General features: G+C 35.7%; 6 protein-coding genes across 16 annotated transcripts; 4 read left to right on the top strand and 2 right to left on the bottom strand.

Moving 5' to 3' along the window:
• The first annotated feature begins 79 nt into the window (after positions 1-79).
• On the top strand, positions 80-3642 carry LOC124300119 (2-aminoethanethiol dioxygenase). Its single transcript, XM_046753811.1, has 2 exons — positions 80-613; positions 841-3642. Exons 1-2 carry the CDS (start codon positions 314-316, stop codon positions 1228-1230), a joined length of 690 nt encoding a protein of 229 aa, XP_046609767.1. The 5' UTR covers positions 80-313; the 3' UTR covers positions 1231-3642.
• On the bottom strand, positions 2746-8365 carry LOC124300065 (E3 ubiquitin-protein ligase MARCHF5-like). Of its 7 annotated transcripts, none has more exons than XM_046753741.1 (7): positions 8247-8365; positions 5611-5837; positions 5245-5407; positions 4900-5108; positions 4474-4792; positions 4209-4374; positions 2746-4122 (listed from the first exon to the last, which is right to left on the bottom strand). In XM_046753741.1, exons 2-7 carry the CDS (start codon positions 5786-5788, stop codon positions 3967-3969), a joined length of 1191 nt encoding a protein of 396 aa, XP_046609697.1. In that variant the 5' UTR covers positions 5789-5837; positions 8247-8365; the 3' UTR covers positions 2746-3966. The 7 variants fall into 7 exon arrangements, with proteins under 7 accessions (XP_046609697.1, XP_046609724.1, XP_046609715.1 ...); XM_046753768.1 differs by lacking the exon at positions 8247-8365 and adding an exon at positions 6951-7211 and having other exon boundaries at positions 5245-5314; XM_046753759.1 differs by lacking the exon at positions 8247-8365 and adding an exon at positions 6951-7211 and having other exon boundaries at positions 4900-5105.
• On the top strand, positions 7480-22809 carry LOC124300125 (uncharacterized). Of its 2 annotated transcripts, XM_046753832.1 has the most exons (5): positions 7480-7487; positions 14588-14596; positions 20672-20743; positions 21217-21771; positions 22141-22809. In XM_046753832.1, exons 3-5 carry the CDS (start codon positions 20693-20695, stop codon positions 22195-22197), a joined length of 663 nt encoding a protein of 220 aa, XP_046609788.1. In that variant the 5' UTR covers positions 7480-7487; positions 14588-14596; positions 20672-20692; the 3' UTR covers positions 22198-22809. The 2 variants fall into 2 exon arrangements, with proteins under 2 accessions (XP_046609788.1, XP_046609781.1); XM_046753825.1 differs by having other exon boundaries at positions 21217-22148.
• LOC124300005 (protein SFI1 homolog) lies at positions 7497-11563 on the top strand. 3 transcript variants are annotated; one of them, XM_046753602.1, is made up of 5 exons: positions 7497-8214; positions 8505-8689; positions 8806-9346; positions 9421-9675; positions 9894-11563. In XM_046753602.1, the coding sequence occupies exons 1-5, from the start codon at positions 7561-7563 to the stop codon at positions 11478-11480; spliced, it is 3222 nt and encodes a 1073-aa protein (XP_046609558.1). In that variant the 5' UTR covers positions 7497-7560; the 3' UTR covers positions 11481-11563. The 3 variants fall into 3 exon arrangements, with proteins under 3 accessions (XP_046609558.1, XP_046609563.1, XP_046609572.1); XM_046753607.1 differs by having other exon boundaries at positions 7497-8198; XM_046753616.1 differs by lacking the exon at positions 7497-8214 and having other exon boundaries at positions 8507-8555.
• LOC124300024 (nucleolar protein 14) lies at positions 11752-16161 on the bottom strand. 2 transcript variants are annotated; one of them, XM_046753638.1, is made up of 7 exons: positions 16033-16161; positions 13578-15562; positions 13336-13465; positions 13083-13247; positions 12412-12920; positions 12155-12310; positions 11752-12029 (listed from the first exon to the last, which is right to left on the bottom strand). In XM_046753638.1, exons 2-7 carry the CDS (start codon positions 15545-15547, stop codon positions 11939-11941), a joined length of 3021 nt encoding a protein of 1006 aa, XP_046609594.1. In that variant the 5' UTR covers positions 15548-15562; positions 16033-16161; the 3' UTR covers positions 11752-11938. The 2 variants fall into 2 exon arrangements, with proteins under 2 accessions (XP_046609594.1, XP_046609585.1); XM_046753629.1 differs by having other exon boundaries at positions 16029-16153.
• On the top strand, positions 16707-19325 carry LOC124310251 (kinesin-like protein KIF6). The gene is made up of 6 exons (XM_046774063.1): positions 16707-16814; positions 17643-17828; positions 17893-18104; positions 18176-18529; positions 18605-18713; positions 19134-19325. The coding sequence occupies exons 1-6, from the start codon at positions 16707-16709 to the stop codon at positions 19323-19325; spliced, it is 1161 nt and encodes a 386-aa protein (XP_046630019.1).
• Positions 22810-22889: the final 80 nt, after the last annotated feature.

The raw sequence follows: 22889 nt of genomic DNA on the forward strand, positions 1-22889 counted from the left end.
GATGTCGATAAGTTACCATTCAATTTTTGTGGAAAACCAATCCCCATGAGCCTGGCTGATGGCTCTCTTCGATAGAATGTGGTTACTCAATAGTCTAGCATCTATAAAGGTGTTTCAAGAGCATTCCAAGAGAGTTGTATTCACATGTAGTTAAAATCTATGACGCAGATGTACGTTTGGTTATCTAAAAAATAAATTCGTAACGTAAGATCCGCGGCGCTGGAACTCGACTGGGAGTCTCGTGTGGATAAACAAATAAATAAATAAGAGACGAAAACGAAAGTATACAATAAAATAGTTGATCGATCAAGAAATGGCGTCAAGAATGGAGATACTGTGGAAACAAGCGTTGAAAACTTTCGCAGGTCGTAACTCCATGGGATACAGACTTTGTCAAAAGAATTTTGAACTACTACGGAGTTTAATGAACAAAGTAACAGCTGCTGACGTAAGATTGGATCGTGATGTTTTGGAATCTGTTCAAATGCAGTCAGCGCCCATGTGCGTTGTTGACATATTCGAAAATCAAGACATTACCATCGCGATATTTATATTGAAGCAAGGTGTAACAATGCCAATGCATGATCACCCAGGAATGCACGGCTTGCTGAAGGTACGATAATTCTTTCTTTCTTATAAGTATAAAAACCGCGAATGTCAGCAGTCTCTACTACAATTTGCCACAAATTTTCAAAGTTGGAATTTGTTCTATTTATACACGTGCTCAAAATTTGAATAAGAGTTATGAACAGAGAGCAGCTAGAAATATTTGTCTCCGATCAAGGAAAACTTATATCATTTTTCTATAGAGTTAAATTAATTTCTCTTTCACACACACAGGTCATCGCTGGGACTGTGAAGATAGACAGCTTTACGCTTGAAATCAGCGGAGATCATATAAGGGAACCGAACACTGGTTATACCGCGATTAAGCATCCAGGAATGTTGGTCAAAGACACAGATGACGCATGTGTCTTGACACCTAGAGAGAAAAATCTTCATCAAATCTCTTGCATCGACGGTCCTGCTGCGTTTTTGGATATATTGAGCCCGCCGTATGACGGTGAAGAATATGGAAATATGCGTCCATGTACATTTTTCAGAATAACTGGAAGTATCAGATCAACAGAATCTGGAGAAAAGTCAGAGAAGGTGCAGTTAGTACCCAGCGAAAGTCCGCCAGATTTTTTTTCTATAAGTTTAGAATACTTGGGACCTCAACTAAGGTGATTTCAGTGTTGTGATAATTGTGGTAAATTGTTTAAGATGGATTTCTTTATGTTTCAAATCTATGTTGACTATCGCAAGATTGAAGTTTTGAAGATAGAATTTACATCTTTCACACTCTGTTCTCTTACCTAGTTTATTAGAAACTCTATTTTAACTAGCTCTTCCAACCAAAGTTTTTATAATTCTGAATAAATTGAGAATTCTCTGCCATTCTCTTGAAGCAGAAAGTCGATGAATTTAACCTTTTTTATACAGTTTCAATCATGACGTTGAGTTCAGAACTTTTGCTCCATAATGTATTAGCATGTCTAGAATCTGTCTCTCTGATAAGGTGATTCAAAAAAAAAAAAAAAATAATACATATGAATGTAAGTTTTGGATCTAAAATTGCTTTGTTGCCTTGATATTCAATAACTGAATTGATTAACAACAGTGTGGAATATCTCAGTTTAGTTTCATTACTTGTATCTCTAGAAGCCAGAAGCAGTTTAGACTGACTCTTATATCGCTTACCATACGATATTAGTTTTAAATATAGAAATTCTTGTAATCATTGACTAAAAATCAAAGTAAAACTGAAGAAAAATGGCATCAATATGATTATAAAAAGACTCAAATTATGTAGTACATTATTGAAGTATTTGGACAAATAGTGTAAAGTTACTGGCCAGTGTTAATTTGGAAATCGAATCATATCTGTCCTTGTGTACGTGGACTGAGTGAATTTGATTTTCTTCTACTCTAACTTTTTAAATATCACACCAAAAGAAATGTATTGTATGTGGTGAATTTAACGTGTAATGATACCAATTGCACAATAAAATTTTTCAGTTTAATTGATGCATAGTATAAAACAAATGTATCTAAGTAACAGATACCGTTTGATTATGTAGCGATTCGAAACATAGCATAAAACGAAGAGATACAATTAGTGTCAAATTGTTTTATAGAATGGCTGCATCTGTTTTCACATACTTCCTAATGAGTAGTTTTTGCAACTCAATTGTATACATGCCGATATTAGATTGAGGAAGTCATTAAGATGTATAATTTTAACTATGGATAAATAATTTTCATCACTTTTAACCTTGTTAAGTTGATTAATGTGAATAAAACTAAGTCGTTGCGTTAGCCAAAGCAATAACTATGTTCAATGATTAATGGGTGATTGCAATCAAAAGTACTTAAGGACCAATACTATTAGGTTTAAACGTACAAATGATTCTATAAATGACGTGTACTTAACTAGTTGATACTCTTTAGTTTGTACAGTATTAAAACGGAAAAAAATATTCTTGAATTGTTTGATAAGTACTATATAAATATGACATATCATAAGTAAAAATTTTGGCAACATGGTTCCTGAACCTTGTCTAAGCTAATTTTTAGAAAATTGTTATTCTCTTTTTAATATAATTTTATACACCCATATTAGTAGTAGAGTTTTGGTGACTTGTTGGTTTAACTGGTGATTACTCATTTTCAAATTATTCCCAGCAGCGAATAAAAAGAGTGTAGGGTATTCGGATGTAATATTTATTTTATGCCTTATCTACACGATCATTAAATCAAGTATTTAATAAAATAAAATTCGTTTACAAAATATATTTATTATGTCAAACCTTTCCCGACACTTTGGATCTTAAATCCATAAGTAAAATACGAAAAAAAATCATTCATGAGATTGTAATTCCGAACGAATATCGTTATATCGTTGATTTGAACATACGAGATGCCTTGAACAAATGACTTAGTTTTTGTGAAAGCTTCGTCTGGCAGAAAGAATGTACAATTCACTTTTAAACCTCACTTTTTTTGTAAAAGCATACCAAAACTATCATACCGCGTTCTGGAGTTACGATTTTAATAACGAGTTCGGAAGCGTTTTATACAATTTTGTCAATTTTCTATGCAGCTTCAAATAATATCAGCATGCAACTTGTCATTATCGTGTCATCGTTAATATTCAGATACAGATCTCAGAAGTAAGATAGATGTGAAATCTGTATCCAATCTAATATGCATACGCAATGTGTCAATCTTTATCCGGCATTTTTCATTTTACACGGTCATGAAAGTACGAAGAATGCTCAAAAAGAATTTAGGCTTTTAAACTTTTTTTGTGTCTTACATGAAACTCCATTCCCTACTTTCTTTCTACTAATTACCATTGTTTTCTTCTGTTTCTTTTGCTTTAGCGTACATATAATTTTTATTTCAGAGTGGTGATGAGATAGGCCTAATTAAATGTGTCCGACAGTATCCTGACATGCTTTTTTGCAAGCGTTCAACAAGGATAACAAAACGTATTTCACACGGTTTTCCTGTCCGGAACGATAAAATCGTGTCTAATTTCGGCAAATGAACAACTTCATAATCAAACTTAGCGATCAGTAAGAAAAATTCGGAAAAGTTGTGGAAAAATAAAAAAAGTATGGGAGCGAGAGTTGACTGTAAATATATTTATCGTGTTTCCGCCAATTTTCTGAACCTTTCTCCATGATTTACACAAGCATGGTTACAGACGCTATCATTTCCCAAAGTTTGAAACGATTTTATTACTCGAGGGAAAAAGGGTATAAAATACGATTTGCTTACTTGGACGGCGCTTCAACACCCCCTTACAATTAGCCCAGTAAATTCTGTTGTCACTCTCTCAAGTCATACACGAAAGCTTCTAAGCTTCATTTAAAACTTCGTTATTGTATATCGAACGGCTTCGCTCATTGTCAAAGTTTAGCTGATTGTACTTTCGCCATTTTGATGTCTTCGATATAATGCAATATTGCTGTCCGTGTAATCCATAATTCGTCTCTGACATTGGCGAACGTACTGCTGTTGTTTATGATATATTTTAAACGCGCCTTTGATTGTTATAAACGCCATTCCGCCCTGCAACAGATTTATTCATGAGCTAAACGTTCCTACAGGTAAACAGCAAAGAAAAAATTCTCAAGTAAATTGCAATGGACGCATACCAACAAGGTTCTCTGGAAATTAGAATTTACGCTTTCAAAAAAGATTTTGCCGCAAATACTAGCAATCGTAGGAAGCAGAAGTGCACCACACAATACTCTAGTTGCAGATACTGGATCACTCATTGGTGGGACGTCGGATGATTGCAGTCTTTCATCCTCAATGTAGCTGAATATTGGATAAAAAAAAAAAAAATGAGTACATCACAACTCCGGATTGAAAAAAAATAAATTAAAACATAAACAATCAGAATTGATTTCTACGCACCTGCTTGGCAAAAAGTGTCTGAGGATTGGCACTTTGGAAGCGTGTCTTCTCAATAAACTCAAAGCCTGATCTTCCCACCTGAGCATTTTTCCAAGAACCAGCATAATTGGTATTGTAGGCAAGCCGACCAGCAAGACAAGGGGATCTGCCTGCTCCATCATAGTTAATCCATCTTTATGACCAACCACTTGCATCACAGTAACAGCACCGTAAGTAACAGCAGTCCAGTAAATTGAGCCGACAACTATACCAGCTGCTATAAATGGACAAACGCGGAATATCACGCTATCCATTGTATCCAACATAACAACCAAAGGACCTGTAAAACATAGTTATATCAACAGGTACTAGGATATTCTCCTGTGTTTCCATTCAACAATTTATAACTTTTCAAACGCTCTTGATGTATTAAAATGACTTCGTTACCCATGTCTGGATATATGATGATATACTCTGTGTTGCATTGCGGACATGAAACGTCTTCGCCTGCTCTTCCTTTCTGCTTGACATCAACCCAGCGTTGTATACAGCCTTGATGGACCCATTTTGTTGTTCCTCTACAATGACACGGCTTGACCCATGATGCAGTGGCGTCATCTTCATCGGTTGCAAAGCAAACCCAACAATACTTTCTACTAAAATTATACATTTTTCTTATATATAACGATTTCAGTATAAAGTTTCTTTTACCTGAAATGATTATCTACCAAATGAAACTGTGACACTGACATTCAAAAAAAATGTATCGTACATTATGAAAACATGTCTTACTCTTCTTCTGAAGTTAATGCTGTTGCAGTTTCTGATGTTTCATTAGGGGTTGATGATCCGTCGGCAACATCTACAGATAGTTCAGTGTCTGTGAGATTTGGTAATGTGTTTCTAGATGTATCATCTTCGGGAGATGATCCTCTCCATAGTGAATCTGATGTTTCTATTTTGTAAATAAGTAGTATTTGGTAATAACAACATTTGAAATTCAATAGTAGATTTATGCCAACTTCATTAGGTAAGCAGTTAATAAAATGAAATTTCAAGTATAATTCTAAAAAATGCATAGTAATAAACAGAACAACTTGACTCTCATTAAAGCTACAGGAGTAAAATATTGTTATCGAGCCCTCTATCATGTCTTACCGCTATAATGTTCCGCTGTCGATTGACCAGAATTAAAAGTATTTCCAAGTCTTTGTAAAGTTTCCTCAACACTGGGAAGTCTTAGTATCGGCTGACTTTGATCGGGGTCAACTCTAATCACTCTGCCTTGGCTGTCCAAGCCAAACTCTGATGAGGATTGACTGGTAGTATCAGACATTGTGATAAACGAGACGATTATTTTCAGAATATGCTTAGCATTGCTGGCCCTAGAGAAATAAAATAAATGTTAATTTTTCATGAGATAACAGATTTTGAACACTGTGGAAGTTCCATTAAAAAAGCTCAGGACAATCAAGCCTTGTTCACTGGTGTTGAAAACTGGAAAAGTATCGTAGCTAAATATGCTTGAGAGAATCATTTTAGCATGAGTTATCGATGCATTCACATAGTTATTTACAATTGTTTACAGTACGTGCTGAAGTAGAAGTGATCAATTTTTCTTGTGACTTGTAACTTTGATCAGGTAAAATTGGAAACACATTTGCCCTTTAGAGGACTGGCCTGGCTCTTTTAGGATTCAGCAGATAACTTGAAAATTCCACTAGATTTGTTAACTATCTATGTACATAAATCACACCTCTGAAAAATATTGAATTTCAAGCGAAAAATGCTGGCCCTCTGAAGGTTAACCATGCTCGTGGTTATCATAATCAATTATTGACTTTTGATTGGATAATCAAAAACAAAAGCTTACACAAAAATGAAATATTGGGAAAACTGTAATCAGCCTTACAATATTTCGTAAGAATAATCGTATTAGCTATTCGACAGTGCACAGTTGCAGTAGGTAACGTAACAATTGTCTGATTCGATTCCACAAGATTGACATCACGTAAAGTGGGAGCAACTTTTTTACGTTACAATAATTGTTATCACATGACAAGGTTCGAGGTATATTTTTCTTTGCTTTGTGTGTTGATCCAACCAAATACTTATATAATAATTTATAAAGTTTATTGGACGTCACTTTTAGCTACAAGGAAATGTCACTTTTACTTTGAAAATTTGATGTTGTCTACATAGAGTTTGAAATTTTTAAGTTATTTAATCCCAATAAATTTAGCGGATCAAAATTTGCGGTTTTTCGTTGAAAGGTAGAAGAAAAAATTAACATACACTTCAGTGTGTTGAGGAAAAAGTGAGGTTACTTCATTTACTTTATGGTGCAGTTTTTTTTGGTACGTTTTCTTGGAGATAGTTCAAGGTTAATTTTGTCAGTTAATTCTTGATGGTAACAGCAAAATTGAAGACGTAGGTTCAAAGACTTTATGATGTATGTAAATAAAGATTATAAGGATAAAAGTGAAGGAGTTTTTCACCTGACAGCATCGGCGTACGTTGCAGCTCTTATTTGCTTACTCACGATAAAAATGTAAAGCCTCAAGTTCTCAAAGTGCAAGATAATAATTATGAACCAAGTTCACTCTAAATTTCGTGATCTTCTCAGAGAAAACAAGTGTCCAAGTTTCGTCATTTCAGAAGATATGATTATTTCTCTGAGTAAGGTTGGTACTTTGGCTCCTTGGCCAGGGCGAGTGATGATGAATTGAACTAAGCAATATATGAAATTCACACGCAGATTGTACCACTTCGAGTTTGTGAATTCGATCGCATTGACGTCTCGATACTTCGTCGCGATCGTCGCGGGTTTCCGAATTTAAAACTCGCGAGAACCGTGCGTCTCAGTTTTCAAAATATCAACAGTGTGTTATTTATTTTGAAAACGAAAACGTGAACTTAAATGCAATCAGCTCGTGAATGAACAATACTCTAGTCGCATATTGAGAGAATATATTTGTGTCATTGTGACATTAAAACGAAGAAGTTGAACTAACGAACGACGGAGTTTAGACGTGGTTGAAGCGTTGGTTGAATAATAAATACAGGTACAAGCAGATCTGCAGATGAAAAATAGCATCATTCGCTAAGATGACAACGATAATTTATTATGCACCGGAAAAATATGTCGCAACCTATGGTGGTAGAAAACTGAAGCCAAAGCTACCGAAATATTTGATTAAGCTGAAAATATTGACGATAAGGGAAAAGATTATCGCTAGGAAGTACGGACACATTTATTTACGTAAAGTTTTTGGAAAATATCATCCCTCGGAGTGCAGACGATATTACGGTATGAAGATGTTACGAAGATCTTTCGAAAAACTCAAGGCGCATTGGTTCGAGGTGAAACAAATTCACAGATTAATATATAAAGCCGACGTCTTTTACAAGGGAAAATTAACTAAGAAAACATTCAGTGAATGGCTCTCTTACGCCGTGAGGGCGAAGATGATTAAGAAACAGAAAGATATCGTAAGATGGAATTACGAGGAACGATTATTAAAAACTACAATGTCTAGTTGGAAAACAATAGCAAAGAAAAGGAAAAATTTTAAGATTATACGATACAACGCAATAGAATTATACTACTCGATGTACACTTTGCTGTTATTACTGAAACTATCGGATTATTTTCACGAGCAAATAAAGCAGAGTTTACTCGAAATGAAATCCATTTTAATTGGAAGATCTATTTTCATGCGAAAATACATGAGAAGATGGAGATCGTATGTATTTCAACAGGTGGATGAATGTTTTATCATTGATTTACGTACCTTGATTGTGCTGTTCTCTCAACTGTTGGTTTTCGGGATGACGTTTACAAAACACTGATCAGAAAATTCTTCACCTTCATTTTTCAAAGTATATGTAATGCTTGTGTAGTTTATGTTGAATCTCACCTATTATTTTTGTTTATATTGCACAATTGACGAATTCTGTCCAAATTAATTCATTCAATGATGAGCGATCTTGTAGTTCCTAAAGCAAGGTTTGCCTAATTGGGAGAGTTCAGCCAATATTTCAACTTCCAGAAAAATGAGAGAAGTCTCAGATCCAAGGCAGAGAATTATTATACATACAAAGTGAGCGGATTTTATTTTGCACGTTGGCGGAAGTACGTTTGTTATAAATGTACAAAACGGGAAATCGTTCAGATTTGCATAGACCTGTACGAAGACAATTTATTAAAAATGGTGGTGCAATTCTGGAAGAATAAGTAATTGAGCAAGAATTTTCTTTGGAAACGAGAATTACGCATGATTTCAATTATTTCATGTAAAAATATTGGTTATTGTATAAACGTCAATAATTTATGTAACATATTCTTCTCAGGACCACATTACAAATTATTGAAAAGCAACGCATGATGGTAGCAGCTAAATTTCACGATGATATGCTCAAGCGTAAATTGTTAAAAACATGGAGACGTTATGTACGTCACAAATTACAAGGGAGAACCCTGAAGCACAAAGCAAACTTTTTTTACACAATGAGATTGAAACAAAAAATTTTAGACGCTTTATCGAACAACGTTACCTGTTGCAAAAATACCAAATTGGCGATGCAAAAGTTGAAGCTGTTTTACAAAAGATTGTTGATTTTAAATGTATGGAATAAATGGACGATCATGATCGATGAAAAAAATGATTTCGAGTTAAGGGATAAGATTTTAATGGCAAAGTCTTTCTACAAGCGGCATATTATTGGAAAATGTCTAGCGAAGTGGATCGAATATAAGATATTTCAACAGAAAATAAAGTCATTGAATGCAAAGGCTTTCGATTTGTGTAGAACGTTTTACTGCAAGCAATTCTTGAACACGTGGAAAAAGACCTACAATAAAAAAAGACGAATCATCTTATTGGAAGAAAAAGTATTTGACATTTTTGTTCAAGCGGAATAATTCTATCGTTTTGTATCAAATAATATTTTGATTTTTTTTCACAGGCTCTCCAATTTTTTAAAGACTCCTTACTGCAGAATGCTATTTCACGATGGATAAGATCTTATAATAACAGAATATCTATGAAAGCAAAGTATCTGATGTCAAGTCTACATTATGAGAAGAAAATAGTCGGCAAGTGTTTTACTGCCTGGATTAATTTTTGCAATGAAAATATTCGGGTGCAAAATTTATTGAACGAAGCAAACGAGTATTATTTAGAAATGCTGCAGCGGAAAACTTTTAAAATGCTATCAATGGTAGGTAATTGTTTTCTGAATGGATTGTAAAACGTGTTGTAAATTCATACAAATACATCCAACGATTTCTGTCCAACGTTTGAAGGAGATTGTAAATCTGATGTCTGACGTGACTTTGTAAATTCAATGAAAACGGGATGATGAAGCAAATATTGTTGGAACCGGAATTCATGTCTGATTTCTAATGATTTATTGGTAATAAATTCTTGTGTTTTTAGAATATAGAGAGAAAAAAAGTAAAACGGGAGAAGATAGAAACGGTCAACAACTTTTATAAAAAGAATCTTGTAAATAGAGTATTTGGAAACTGGCGGGAGCATTGTCTTCGGGTGAAAGAATTGAATAAGAAAGTTGAGGAATATAATCGAAGGGCACAAAACAAGTTGAAACTGAAATTGATTTTACAATGGAAACTATATGTAAATCATAAAAAATCTAGTTTCAGGAAAAGATCGGTGTCTAGATCTTACTATCAAAAAAAGATATACTCGAAAACGTTTGATCATTTGAAACACTACGTAAATTATAGAAGAAGCAAAAAAATTCGTTTGTCTTATTTGGAAGATAGAGTAGAAAAAATTGAATTCATTGCTAAAACAATATATTTTCAACACTGGAGAGTGGCTAGATTGTTGCTTCTAAAAGAAAAGTGTAAACTGTTTCATGCTCATGAATTCCACCAATCTCATTTAAAACGAAAATACTTTTGTTTATGGAAAAAGTTTCTGTTTAATCATAAAACAAAGCGTCAACACCAGACCAATTTGAACAACATTATTAATGTTTTCATCTTGAAAAAGTGTTTAAACATTTGGTACATCAGATATGGAACTCTGATGAAAAATCATCTGAATCAGAGGTGGGCTGATAAAATTTACGAAATGAAAATCAGTTACAAGTATTTCATCGTATGGAAATATTATACTGAAGTTCGTTTAACAGAGAAACAAGAGATATATAACGCCAGAGAGTATCACAAGAAATTAATTATTAAAGAGGGTCTGCAACACTTGATTAAATTCTTTCTCAGTAGCACAGAATTAAGATATGAAACACACTTAAATAATGTTGCGATGAATTCCGCTCACGAATTTGAATTGTTGAGAAAGTATTTCAACAAGTGGAATAAAACTGTTTTCTGTAAATCTCAGACTAAATCACAAGTAACTACCAGTCGAAACGATCTTGAAAGTTACACACCTATACTGCAATCAAAACACAATGATAATATATATGCGTGTAACTTTATTCCCCGTTTTGTGATACCTGATTTTATGAAAGACGAGATTAAATTACGTTTCGGCATTGGACATTGTTCCGATAAAATTCCAGTTATCGTCAGCAAGGTAGAAATACCGAGAGATCGTACCCCAAAGACTGAATATTTTGTCAAAGACGCAAAATTAAAAACAAGGGTGTTATCTTCTCGATTGAATGATAATAACCAAGGGTACAAACACTTGTCAGGTCAATTGATTCCGAATCAGTTTGAATTGAGAAGCAAATCAAGAAATGATCAGAAATTTTCGATGGATAATCTAATGAGGTTTCGCAAGTTGAGGTTGAATGCTAGTGAAGTTTTAGCTAGAAAAATAACGAGCTCTAACGAAATTTCATATTCACTTTCCCCTGATGGTTCAAAATCAGATTCAGATTCAATAAAAACGTATCTAATAGAAAATCCTACATATTTTAGGAATTTAGGTGACGAAATCTCGTTTGAAAGTAAACCACAAGACGAAGATTGTAATAAAGAGAACGAATTCAAATTGTTACCACCGTCAGCTTTCTATGTTGCGAAGTGAAGGTCTGAATCAACGAATATATTGTAAGCATTTACCAGTGATTTTTACAATAGGTGGGATATTGACAATTTTTAAACATTCGCGAACCCTATTCAAAAAATGAGGAGCTGAATCGATTTGTCTTGTCACCACCAATCATAGTCGAACGTTATTTACAAATATTCCTTCAGATAATTATCTGGTAATTAAACGGTGTTTATTCTTACACCGCAAATAATTTCAGCTCAAGATTACATACAATGTTTAGATTATGGTTGTGCGAATTATCGGATGATATTTCGAATTTTGTTGTTTATTTGAAATTTAGTTATAAAACAGTGCTTCTTCTATTATACTATATGTACAAGTTTCAATAAATACAATGGTACCAAAATTGTGTACCGTAGTTTTTCCATTCAGGAATAGTAGTAGACACGTCTATAAATCCATACCTGTAGCTAATAATAATCATATTAGCCTCATTTGGACCTCTTAATTTTGTTAAGCTCACCCTGCTGAAGTGCTGCATCGCCGAAAATTTCCTTAACTTTTCGTTTACGATCTTGGTCACTGAAAAATTCATACGATTGGTTAGAGATGTATTAGATATTGATATTATTAATTCACCTAGATAGTAGGAAATTTTATGCAGCTTTCCTTTTTTTTTTGTTTCAAAATCAGTTTGGGTAACACACCTTTTAATTTGTTGTTTGATCTGTACTTTTGCCAAGAACGCTGTATCCCGTCTGACTTCTCGTATTGCACCTTTGACTTCTCTTTTGTACTTGTGCAACAATTTTTCTCTCTCTGCTTTCTCTTTGGACATTGGTTTATGTCTTCTTCCGTCATATCTGTGAAAGTACGTAACATTTTCGACACGTAAAAAAATAAGAATAAAGCCTTTTTTAGGAGAAATGAATAATAAAAAGTGATTCGTGATTCAAGTACTTACACAGTCTCTATCCTTGGTTCATATAGCCTCAAAGCTTTTGGTTTCTTTTTCTCACGAGTAATATATTCCAATTTTTTATCCTTCAAAGTATTCAAATCTTTCAGAATGCACCTGACACGCTGTTTCACATTTTCTGGATAATTACTCATTTTATTTATGCTTAAAAGTTTAATGATGGGTTCAAATATTGGATAAGCTGCGTCTAGTTCTTCGAGTTGAGTTTTAAACTCAGAGACTAAATTCACCGCAGTTACAAATGTTCTGATCTTGAAATTGTCATCGATTTCGTTTTCATTCAAATCAGTTGCCAGCATAAGATTTGATTCTGGATTGATTTTGAATTTTGTCTGATCCGTGTCTACGACCAACAGATTACTCAATTCTCCTATACATTTAAACGGCGGAATTGTTTTTATTACTTGAACAGAGGGCTTTGGTGTACTCATATGTATGACTCCCCGTAAAAAGTTGATCACTGATGGCGAAAATCGTTTCGATAATAAAGTGTACTGAAAATGAAAAGCAAATCACATGCATCATTTATTAAAATGGAGTGTAGATTGCTTTAAAAAATTTTCAAACCATCATTTCAATGGTTTACTCTTCTGTGATCTGAGAGTTCACCAACATCCTGTGTAGAGGAAAGGAATAAAAATAAAGGGTGTTATTACCTCCAAAACAAGGGTGCAGATGAATAGCCCTTTTGAAATGTCACTTCTACTTCTGACATGACATCTCGTTAATATTTCAGACATAAATACTATAGCTGGAGTAACAACCGGATGCCTGTAGTCAGAAGTTGGAAATAGAAGAGACACCAGTTTGAAGAGAATCAGCTGAAAAACACGTACATAATGAAGAAATATTAGAATGACACTTAATACTTGTAAAATACGTATTTTTTGCTTGACATTCATCGCTTACAGTGTCTAGGTCAGGATATTTCTTTTGGTGTAGTTCGAAAGTATCGTGTTTCTCTTTCATTATCTCCTGAATGCATGTTTTAGCATTTCCTGGAAGCGCATGCGTAAGATCATAGAGATGTGGACACAGTCTATAACATTACGAAATTTATATTAAAAATGCATGTTCTCAAAATACAGAATTACTTCTTCTTTAAACTGTATTTTATAAGTTTGATACCACTAGATTCATTTAATACACACCTATCGAATATTTGAAAAGAATTGCCTATATCTCTGTCCTCAGCATTCATCATACATTCATTCACATGTTGAAGTAAATATGCAAACAGCTTGGCTAATTTTTCTTTGTTACTTTCTGCCAGCGATTGATGATTGCATTTAATTATTCTTTCTACAATAACTGATTGATAATCGGCATTTTGATGCTGCAACAGTTTTTGCAATTCTTCGATGCTCTCTGGTGCTGCATAGGTGTAAGGCAATTCTTCGCGAGCTTTTTCCATCATTTCTTTTCTTTTTAAAAGATCTGCTATGATTAGTGCAGTTCTTTCTTCTGCGGAGAGTTTTTCTACTTTACTCGATTCATTATTTACAGTTTTCAGTATTGATTTTAGTGGAGTAGAAGTTGGTTTCGAATATGGCATTACTTTTTGGGTTACATTTGTTGAGAAGTTGACATTTTTCATCAACAATGGCGTATCCTCTTCGCTTGAGGATTCATCCATTTTCAAATCAGACAAGTTGTCCTCATCTGAATCATTGTCATCTGAGTTTTCCTCTGCTTCAGATTCAATGTCGGATTCCGAACTTTTATCCTCAACACCATTGCCTGATGATTCAGCAGTAATCGGAGATTTCGAGATCTTTGTACTCGTTGCTGCTCGGTTGTCATTTTTCTTTAAGAGATCAGCATCATCAGAAATTCTTTGATGCTTATTAACCTTAGCTTTAGTAACTTCATTATCATCAGATATCTTCAGAACTGGAATATTGTCATAAGGGTCTTTAGATTTGTGCTGTATTTGATTTCCATTATTAGGCACAAGTTCTGTATCTGTTTTTAGTTTCTCCTCAAGCGTTTGAACATGTGCTAAATCGTTAATCAAGTCTTCTGACATTGTATTTTCATCTTCGGAGGACTCTCTGCTCTCGCTTTCCTCGACACTTTTATTTTCATTGTTATCCTCAAGGTTCTCATCATCTTTCTCTTTACTGATACCATTTACTACTCCATCTTCACCATAAGTAAGTGCTTCTTCGTTTATATCCTCTACAACAAATCCATCGTCCAGATCATCGGCTGATTTGTGCTTCGCTGCATTGTCTGCATTTCCAGCAGAGCCTTTCATTCTTGCCAGTCTGTCAGCCTCCAACGTTTCAAGTTTCTCTTTTTCTTCTTTGGCAATTTCTTCTTCAGACTTAAGTCTGTCGGATGGCGTGCCTCTGGCTTCAAATTTCAATTCTCTAAGTGCGATATCATAATCGTCGACCTTTGTTTTCTCATAGGGTTCTTCTACACGTTTTTTCGAAGCATTCACGATAGGCAAAAGGTCTTTCCATTCGCTATCAAGTTTATCAGTCAAGTCCAAGGTTTGTTCCCGTACCTTTTGCTTTTCGGCTTTGCGTTTCTTTGACTCTGCTATCAACTGTTCTATTAAATCTTTCCTAGACATCGACGAGTCAGATTTTGATAGAAGGCCACCACCGAAGTGAGCTTCGCTTACAAAGTCTTTGTCCAATTTTCCCGTTTTATTTTCTTCATCGCTATACTCGTCGTCATCACTTCTTGGGTCGTCATATTTTTCAATTTCTGCCAAAGTTTGACCTCTGTGCGTGAGTAGCTCCTCGTCGTTCAAATTAAAGATATTCTTTTTTTTGTGTGCCTTCATTTTCTCAGCAGCAAACCTAGCCATCACTTTATCTTCCTGGGTCATGGCAGAATTTTTTTCACCGATACGTCTGTCTACAAACGTATTACTTTTGTCCTTCACTTTGTACTCGTGGAGCAGAGTATTTTTACGTTTGTTTATTGCCTTTGCACGTGCAACGCCAGGCAGTCCACGATCCGCCTTATTCTTCCGACCCAAGACCTTGTGTTTTTCTTTATTTATATGAACCTCAAATGCATTCAACGATTTCTTCTTACTTTGGTCACGTTTTTTGGCTGTCGTTTCAGCCAAATTACGCTTCTTATTCTTTACTTTCACCATGATTGTGAATTAAATCTGGAAATAAAATTAATATTAGTCGTGACGGTAAGAAGATACTTTATTACAATCATCACATAGGACCCATTTTCCGATGTAACTAAAATAATTATTTCGGTACGAGACGAAATATATAATGCCGAGGATATGATATTTATAATCATGAATCTAATCACGATTGTTATTAAAAGTAAAAGCTGAAAGAAACGGAGAATAAGAGCCTACAGAGGTTAATAATGCCGACGCGTCGAAATCTAAGGAGCACAATCTCTTTGTTTAAACAAAGTCACAAAAGGTATGTTTAGATCGCATTGTTGAGTTGAAAATTGCCCATAATATTATCACATATTATTGCAAAAAAGGAATAGCCTCAGAAATTACAAGTGTAACATAACCTAACTTTACAGTACAATAAGCCCGCGTAGTGGGCATTGAAAAAATTATCTGTTTGTTTAGATAGAGCTCAGAAGGTAAGAATACTTACTTACAATTTGTAGAATACCAAAAACCGTATAAATTTCTCATGAATAACCAACAAATTTCTGTACACGTGCAACAGCCACAAATTCACTCCGTCAACTGCACGCGAGAATCACGCACGCCAAACAATTTCCAAGCGCACGCGCTGTGCGGCGGCGTATAGAGGAAATACGTCACCACGGCGCCTGTAGATAGGCAGCCGGAGTTACAATTTTCCATCTCACGAACGAAATAGTATTCCGGTATTGCCTATCTGTAGGCGCCGAAGTGGCATGTTTCCACGTTTAGGTCCGGTATGTTCCAGCGGTTCCAGCCTTACTTGACGCCTGCTTGGAGAATTGAGTTGAATATGAGTACAGGTGTGCATGCGGAGTTGCCAATCCGAGTAAAAGCAAGCGAGTAAATTAAGCAAAGAACCAGGAGGCCGTTTTCAATGTTGCGATTAAGTTATTCGATACTTACTTCACGGTATAATGTGAAATAATTGAGTTAACCTTGCAATTATGTTTAATTTCCGAAAACTGAAGAAATTGCAATTTTTGAATTGCGGCGGTTAAATGATACTTAAAATATTTCAAGCATTTCGGGTATTTTGCATGCAATTATTTTTTCATTTGGTACCATTGTGTATGTATGCATAGTAGATAAGTCTCTGAAATTAAGGTAATAACGATATCAAATGATGGATGAGGAAGAAGCTGCACAAGTAAAAAACGTTAAAATTTTCGTAAGAATTTTACCTCTTACGAAAATTTGTGAATCTCTTCTGAAGCTTGATGACAACGGAAAGGTGAGTGAGGAGGATTATAAAAAATGCAATCTTGTCGTCATATCTACAGTACTGCTAAGGTGATTCGATCGGTCAGACAGTAAAAGCTGTAGAATCGGGATTTATTTACTTGTCCATGTAACTTCAGTGCCGACGTATTTAATAAATGAATACTTTGACAGGACATGTACGTACGCTGTTCGCAAGATATCAAGTATGACAGAGTAGTGAAATCCAAAAGCCCGGTTTATTGGCGGTTTGCAACGGATCGAGTCTTCTACAACTGCTCACAAGAAGAAGTTTATGAAAGCGTCACCAAAGACTTGCTGAAAAAGTGAATACTCGTTCATTTGCAGTAACGAATAAATACCATGTTAAAATTTTCCATCGCTTAAGCATTTTAGATGGGGCTAATAGCGTTCTCGTAAGTTACGGACAAACCGGCACTGGAAAAAGCTTCACAACTGCTGGATTGAGAAACAATTATGAAGTAAAAAACATAAGTTTAAAGTGATCTGAAAATCATACATACCGTAATGCCTTGTTGCTTTCTCAGATTCCTTAATTTATTCGTGCATGTTAATTTTTTCAGCACAGAGGCATTATTGCACGGATGTTATCAGATATGCTTGAAGAGAAACGGAATAGGAAATATTCCGATGCAATCGAATATCGCATGAGCTACGTAGAAATATACAAAAATCAAGTAAAGGATTTGCTGGTCGGAAAAAACGGCCGAGCAAAATTTAATATCCGTGAGGCCTTGAAGGTTTAACCGCTGTTGAGCTCTTTCGGAGTATTGACTATTTCACCCGAAACGTGTCTAAAAGTACTTCATAATTTATTCAGAACGTTACTTCAGTACCCGTGAACAGTGAAGATGAAACTCTGAAGAAAATATTCGAAGGCGAAGCACGCAAGTCAATCGAACAAGGAGAAACGTACGATGCGTCCCATCAGGGCACGAGCATCCTTACATTTCACGTGTCGAACACCAGTTTGATTACATCGTGGGCAGTGGCGACACATTCGAGAGTAAGATAATGGGGGATGAGTCGCACGACGTAACTGTCAGGAGTAATCAGAAAAATTTTTGCAGATTCACATCGTCGATATGGCCGGTTTCGATTCTGTTGGAAATTCGGGTTGCCGTAAATCAGCCGAGCAAATTTGCAACGCAAATTTGGACAAGGCAAAATTGGAACAGTTTATTCTCGCTTTGCGGAACCCGAACAGATCCAACATCCCTCGGCACAGTAGCAACTTGCTCAAATATTTGGGTCACGCATTCGAACTAAGCTCTTTATTGCGGTAATCAGTCTTATATCTACACCGCAGGTGAAATTCATCGAACTTAAAAGTTTTTGTCCAATTATGAACAGTTTCATCGCACACATCCGTGTAACCGACGAAGATCTAATTTTGACATTATCAACGTTGAGATTTGCCAGCAACGTGAAGAAGTTGAAACCAAAGAAGATCCGGTACGATGTTATGCCAGAATCTGACATCGAGGTGGGGACGTTGCGAGAGAACATTGCTCGCTTGAGAAAGGAGTTGGCCGTGAACAATATGCTCCTTCATCAGGAGCCATTGGGGAACGTGTCGACGGCGAGAGCAAAGCAAATCGAACAGGATGCCATTGACTTCCTAAAGGGTGGCTTGGACGATTTGATGCTTTTGAGTTTGTCGCAGTCTCAAATATTGCTTAAGACGTTCAAGGAGTTGTTTGCAAAGTTGGTGATAGCAATGTCCAATTACCCTTTGAAAATTCACATCATTTAATAGCAAAAAAATCACTACGTTTGCAGGCTTGAAGCAGACCACAAAGTAGCCTTGGAGCAAGCAGCGCGAGATGCTTACGATTTGGCTGCAAAAGATATAAAGGGTTCCACCTTGTCACTGACTAAACCGTCCAAGGTGATTGAAATGTTTCAACTATTCCAAATACGTGCCAGATAGCGTGAAACTAAAATAAGTTCGAGTCTACAAGATGTCTTTAAGACACAAGACGCCAATTTGACGTCGAAAACTGACAGGGGGGGTACATGTATCCGGGGTGACCGTTCTTGATAAAATTTGAACTACAGGTGAAACTCGGATCTCGCTTCACCAGTTCAAATTTTATCAGCATCGGTCACCCCATATGCATGTGCTCCCCTTGTGAGTCATAAGATGTACGTCATTTAGACGTATTCTCGTACAATTTGTTATCTAGAAGATGGTTGCACATTAATTTATGTTGCTTGCATTAGATTATCAACTGCAAATGGATCACGCCTGCTAATCTGTCTGGCTAATTATCACTGATATTAAATAAATTGATGATCTGATTGTTAGATTGTACTAACGAGTGGTACTGGGAGAATACGACGTAAGAAATCTACTGGGGAACGTTTATCGAAGGTGACATCGTCATCTTCAGTTGGCGAAGATGAGACTGTGATTGACAAAGTTGGCGAAATAGAGGATCAAGGTATACAACGTAGATTAGTCAGATTCGCCGGCAAAGCTACTACCGCAAAAGGTTAATTAATGGACCGTCTGAAACAAAAGTTGGGAAGATAGAAAAAATCGCTCAATAAACTTTCAGTAATGTTATTTGCGCGAATAACTTGAATGAAGGAACCTCCTTATTACGCAATAGACATGATTCTGAGACAATTAGAATGATAAAAATAAAATACCGACGATTTGAGAAAACTTTTCAAAATTAGAACGTTCGAAACGACTGAACTATTATTCTGATTCTGGTATTATTTTTATCTGATCAAGTTTACCATCATTTGCGTAAATAATGTTGACGGCAGTTTTTTTAACGGCTTCTTCTCTTTTTCTAAATATTGATTCAGACGGACCAACTGTTTTATCATTAAGAAATAACAGCACAATTATTATATAACTTATTAGCAGTGATTTGGGACCATTGACCAGTGTTCAAGAAAACTAAATTTTAACATTTCTTTTGGCAAACTATTATATCTTAGACCACGGATGGTCGATAGCGATGCGATACGCAATATAGGTAGTGTTACAAACGAACAAAGCATAATACCAAGTTTCGTATCATCGAAATTGATATTGACGACAAATGAACAAAAATTACTGTCGGATCGTCAGTTTTTAATTCTGCATATAGATTATACGTGAACAAGTTTTCGGGTTTTACCCGATTAATATCGAGTAAATCCCACAAAATTTGGAGTCAACAGAATTATAAATGATATGGTTCGATGAATACGTTTTGTGCGCGATAATAATTCTAATGTTCAGTCAATGCAAAAGATTTTTATAGCAACAAATTTCATTACCCGCTTCGACCATTGAACTATTGACTCAACAGAACATAAATTAGAACAAGCTTAATTAGTTTTGGTAGAACAATTTCATATTTTTAAAATCAAACGATTGAGGTGCGTTCAATAAAATTTTTTGTCATTTCAATCACACATTTTCTTTATACGAAATTCACATTATCACAAGAAACTCATTTTGAATAAATTGATGGTCAGGATGATCATTCAAATGCTTCATTCAATTCTATATTAAGTTGCCACAACTATTTCGTCCGGCGAAAATATTTCGTTGAATTGAGTAAGTATTATGTTCGCCGCATTTGACAATAGAGTTTAGTGAAATCAAACAAATATTACTTGACTTAAATCATCCTTTCCCTTCGTGACTGGTAAACATTTGAGATTGGTAGATCGCACTCAGTCTGGACAGTGAACAGTAGATCTCGGGCTTCATCAAGTTGGCTATCCCTGCCTTAGATGGATCATTTTCTAATCAATTTGATCGTTGAAACAGGAATAACGATCGGGCCAGGACGGGTAATCCCTGCGTTTGGACCTGTGGTGAAATTAATGAAGATTCAGAGATATGGGGAACCATGTGATATGGAGATTATGCCTTGTTCCAGGCCGGTGGGATCATCAGTAGTTTCAAAAGTAATTAGACGGTTGAGTTACTGTACTTAAAATATGATGAATTGGTGCTGTTGTTTGTCCATTTAGTAGACTTGATAAGTCCAAGCTATGTTTCTGAAGGGCAGCGAGATATACGATCACATAAATTGCCATTTATCGAGTCAGCAGAAAACTTGAACTTGCCAAAAAGACGTTTAGAAGATGTCTTCCGACCCGTTTTTCATCTCGAAATAATATCCTTACATCCGAAAGATGTCAAGACATTTTCTAAACATCATCTTGGAGATATTCGGTACGTTTTGGCTGTCTGAGTAATAACGTTAATGGAAACGGATAGTGATACATCACGTAGATACTGAATTATGACGGATGCCCTTGTCGCCGAAAATAGAGATTAAACGGTACCCGAACCAAACCACGACTGATATCACGTACTGGTTGGTACTCACAGTCAGAGAATACTTTTGATAAAAAGAAATCTTCCTGCCTAATAGACGCCGCAGAGAGATGAGGCATTCGAATGCTATCTCAAGGAAGATGACAGTGCAATGAAACTGAAGAATAAACTGAAGGAGAAGGAGGCGGCCAGAAAGGCTGGCCAAGAAGTACTGATGGACTTAGTTTTGCAGCACAAGCGAATGAAAAATGAGATGGAAAGTGCGAAATTAGAGCTTCGAAAGCAGCAGAACATTCGGCACCTGACAGACAACGAAGTTTACGACGACGAAGGCAGAGTGCTTATTCCAGAGATAGAGCAACGTTTGTTCAATGTCGTGACAAATCTGGAAAAAAATTTGAGCAATATCAAATGTCAGGTTATGCAAGCCGAAGAGGAGTTACGGCAATTAGTCGAGGACGAACTTGATGCTAGTTTTGAGCTCGAGTGTGCGTTTCAAACCTTTTGTCAAAAGACTTATAACCAGGTAGTACCAAAATTAGAAGAAGATAAATCGAAAGACGAAGCTACTGCGCTGGAACCGATCGATGCTACCGAGCAAATGAGATTGCAGTTTGTCAACCTGCAGAAAATGATGCAGCGTATGATTGAAGTAATCTTTACAAATTTGCATTGTTACAATTCCGTAGAACAGCGAATATTTTCGAATTCTGATTAACAAGGGATAATATTATCGGCTAAAGGAAGGTTAAGTTGATTAGAAATAGATTTACTTCATGAATGGAAGATTAGGAATTTGCCAATCAAAATGACACAGTAAGAATCAATTAATTCACTTAAGTCAGAATCGTTGACTCAGTTTGTTTGCTCTACCATTAAATGCAAAATATAGGAAACAGAATTAGGAGTTGGGCGTTTTAAATTTGATTACCGGTTACCGTACGAAAAAAAAAAACACCATATCTGAGAATAGAATTGAAATTCTTTTACTGTACCGATTCAAATTCATGAATTTTTACAGAACAAGACTGCACCGAAGAAAGAATGGTATGGCTACATGAAAAACCAGAGAAAATGATGTTGAAAATGAAAATCACCGAAAAACAATACAAATTATTGGTACGCTAGCCCCCTAGACATCCCTGATTATACACAAATCAGGGTACACATTTACTCCGAGCGGCCTCGAGTTTCGCGGCGATATCAGCCGCGTGCTAACAAAAGAGCAGCGCAACTGCTCAGAGTGGACTTGTACCTTGATTTGCCTGTAATTAGGAGTCCCTGTGGGGCACATCACGGAAATAACCCGGTACACAGTATCACAGCCGATTCAAAGAACATAAAACAATAACTAAATAAATTATGAATAATCGTAGCGAATAAAAACGATTTTCCGAAAGTTTGAAAAGGTTTCTCGTCGGTTTTAATTTTTTGTCGCCAAGCTACCTTACATACTTTTGAAAATCAAATTTATCAGTAAATATTATTAAGAACGTGACCGTAAATTTGAATTTTTCCGATCAATGAAAGTCAACTCATACAAGCTCCCGTATAATCAAATCAAGTAGATCTGATAGGGCGGTAGCCCAATTAGTGCCCAATGCACGAGTTATTGCATGTCGACTTCTGGTAAAGGATAGTAAAGGCTTACATGCGACAGCAGTGCAACTGTACGAAGATATCGGTATTCCTATCAGCAAATTCTACCGCATTTTTAGAGGTTACACAGTACACGAGCGCTATACATACAGTAACTGAGTTAGCAGCAGT

The sequence above is a fragment of the Neodiprion virginianus genome, chromosome 1, assembly GCF_021901495.1.
Source record: "Neodiprion virginianus isolate iyNeoVirg1 chromosome 1, iyNeoVirg1.1, whole genome shotgun sequence".
Classification (NCBI taxonomy): Eukaryota; Metazoa; Arthropoda; class Insecta; order Hymenoptera; family Diprionidae; genus Neodiprion; species Neodiprion virginianus.

Coding starts and splice junctions, on each gene's coding strand:
- LOC124300125 (XM_046753825.1), top strand. CDS start 20,693: ATGGAGATTATGCCTTGTTCCAGGCCGGTGGGATCATCAGTAGTTTCA. Junction 20,744..21,216: donor GATCATCAGTAGTTTCAAAA/GTAATTAGACGG, acceptor CCTGCCTAATAG/ACGCCGCAGAGAGATGAGGC.
- LOC124300065 (XM_046753741.1), bottom strand. CDS start 5,788: ATGTCTGATACTACCAGTCAATCCTCATCAGAGTTTGGCTTGGACAGC. Junction 4,793..4,899: donor CATCATATATCCAGACATGG/GTAACGAAGTCA, acceptor TATGTTTTACAG/GTCCTTTGGTTGTTATGTTG. Junction 4,375..4,473: donor AGACACTTTTTGCCAAGCAG/GTGCGTAGAAAT, acceptor TCCAATATTCAG/CTACATTGAGGATGAAAGAC.
- LOC124310251 (XM_046774063.1), top strand. CDS start 16,707: ATGGATGAGGAAGAAGCTGCACAAGTAAAAAACGTTAAAATTTTCGTA. Junction 16,815..17,642: donor AGCTTGATGACAACGGAAAG/GTGAGTGAGGAG, acceptor TAATTTATTCAG/AACGTTACTTCAGTACCCGT. Junction 17,829..17,892: donor CAGTGGCGACACATTCGAGA/GTAAGATAATGG, acceptor AAATTTTTGCAG/ATTCACATCGTCGATATGGC.
- LOC124300005 (XM_046753602.1), top strand. CDS start 7,561: ATGACAACGATAATTTATTATGCACCGGAAAAATATGTCGCAACCTAT. Junction 8,215..8,504: donor GATCGTATGTATTTCAACAG/GTGGATGAATGT, acceptor TTCAACTTCCAG/AAAAATGAGAGAAGTCTCAG. Junction 8,690..8,805: donor GTGCAATTCTGGAAGAATAA/GTAATTGAGCAA, acceptor TATTCTTCTCAG/GACCACATTACAAATTATTG.
- LOC124300119 (XM_046753811.1), top strand. CDS start 314: ATGGCGTCAAGAATGGAGATACTGTGGAAACAAGCGTTGAAAACTTTC. Junction 614..840: donor GAATGCACGGCTTGCTGAAG/GTACGATAATTC, acceptor TCACACACACAG/GTCATCGCTGGGACTGTGAA.
- LOC124300024 (XM_046753638.1), bottom strand. CDS start 15,547: ATGGTGAAAGTAAAGAATAAGAAGCGTAATTTGGCTGAAACGACAGCC. Junction 12,921..13,082: donor TCTGCACCCTTGTTTTGGAG/GTAATAACACCC, acceptor TTTCATTTTCAG/TACACTTTATTATCGAAACG. Junction 12,311..12,411: donor GAACCAAGGATAGAGACTGT/GTAAGTACTTGA, acceptor GTACTTTCACAG/ATATGACGGAAGAAGACATA.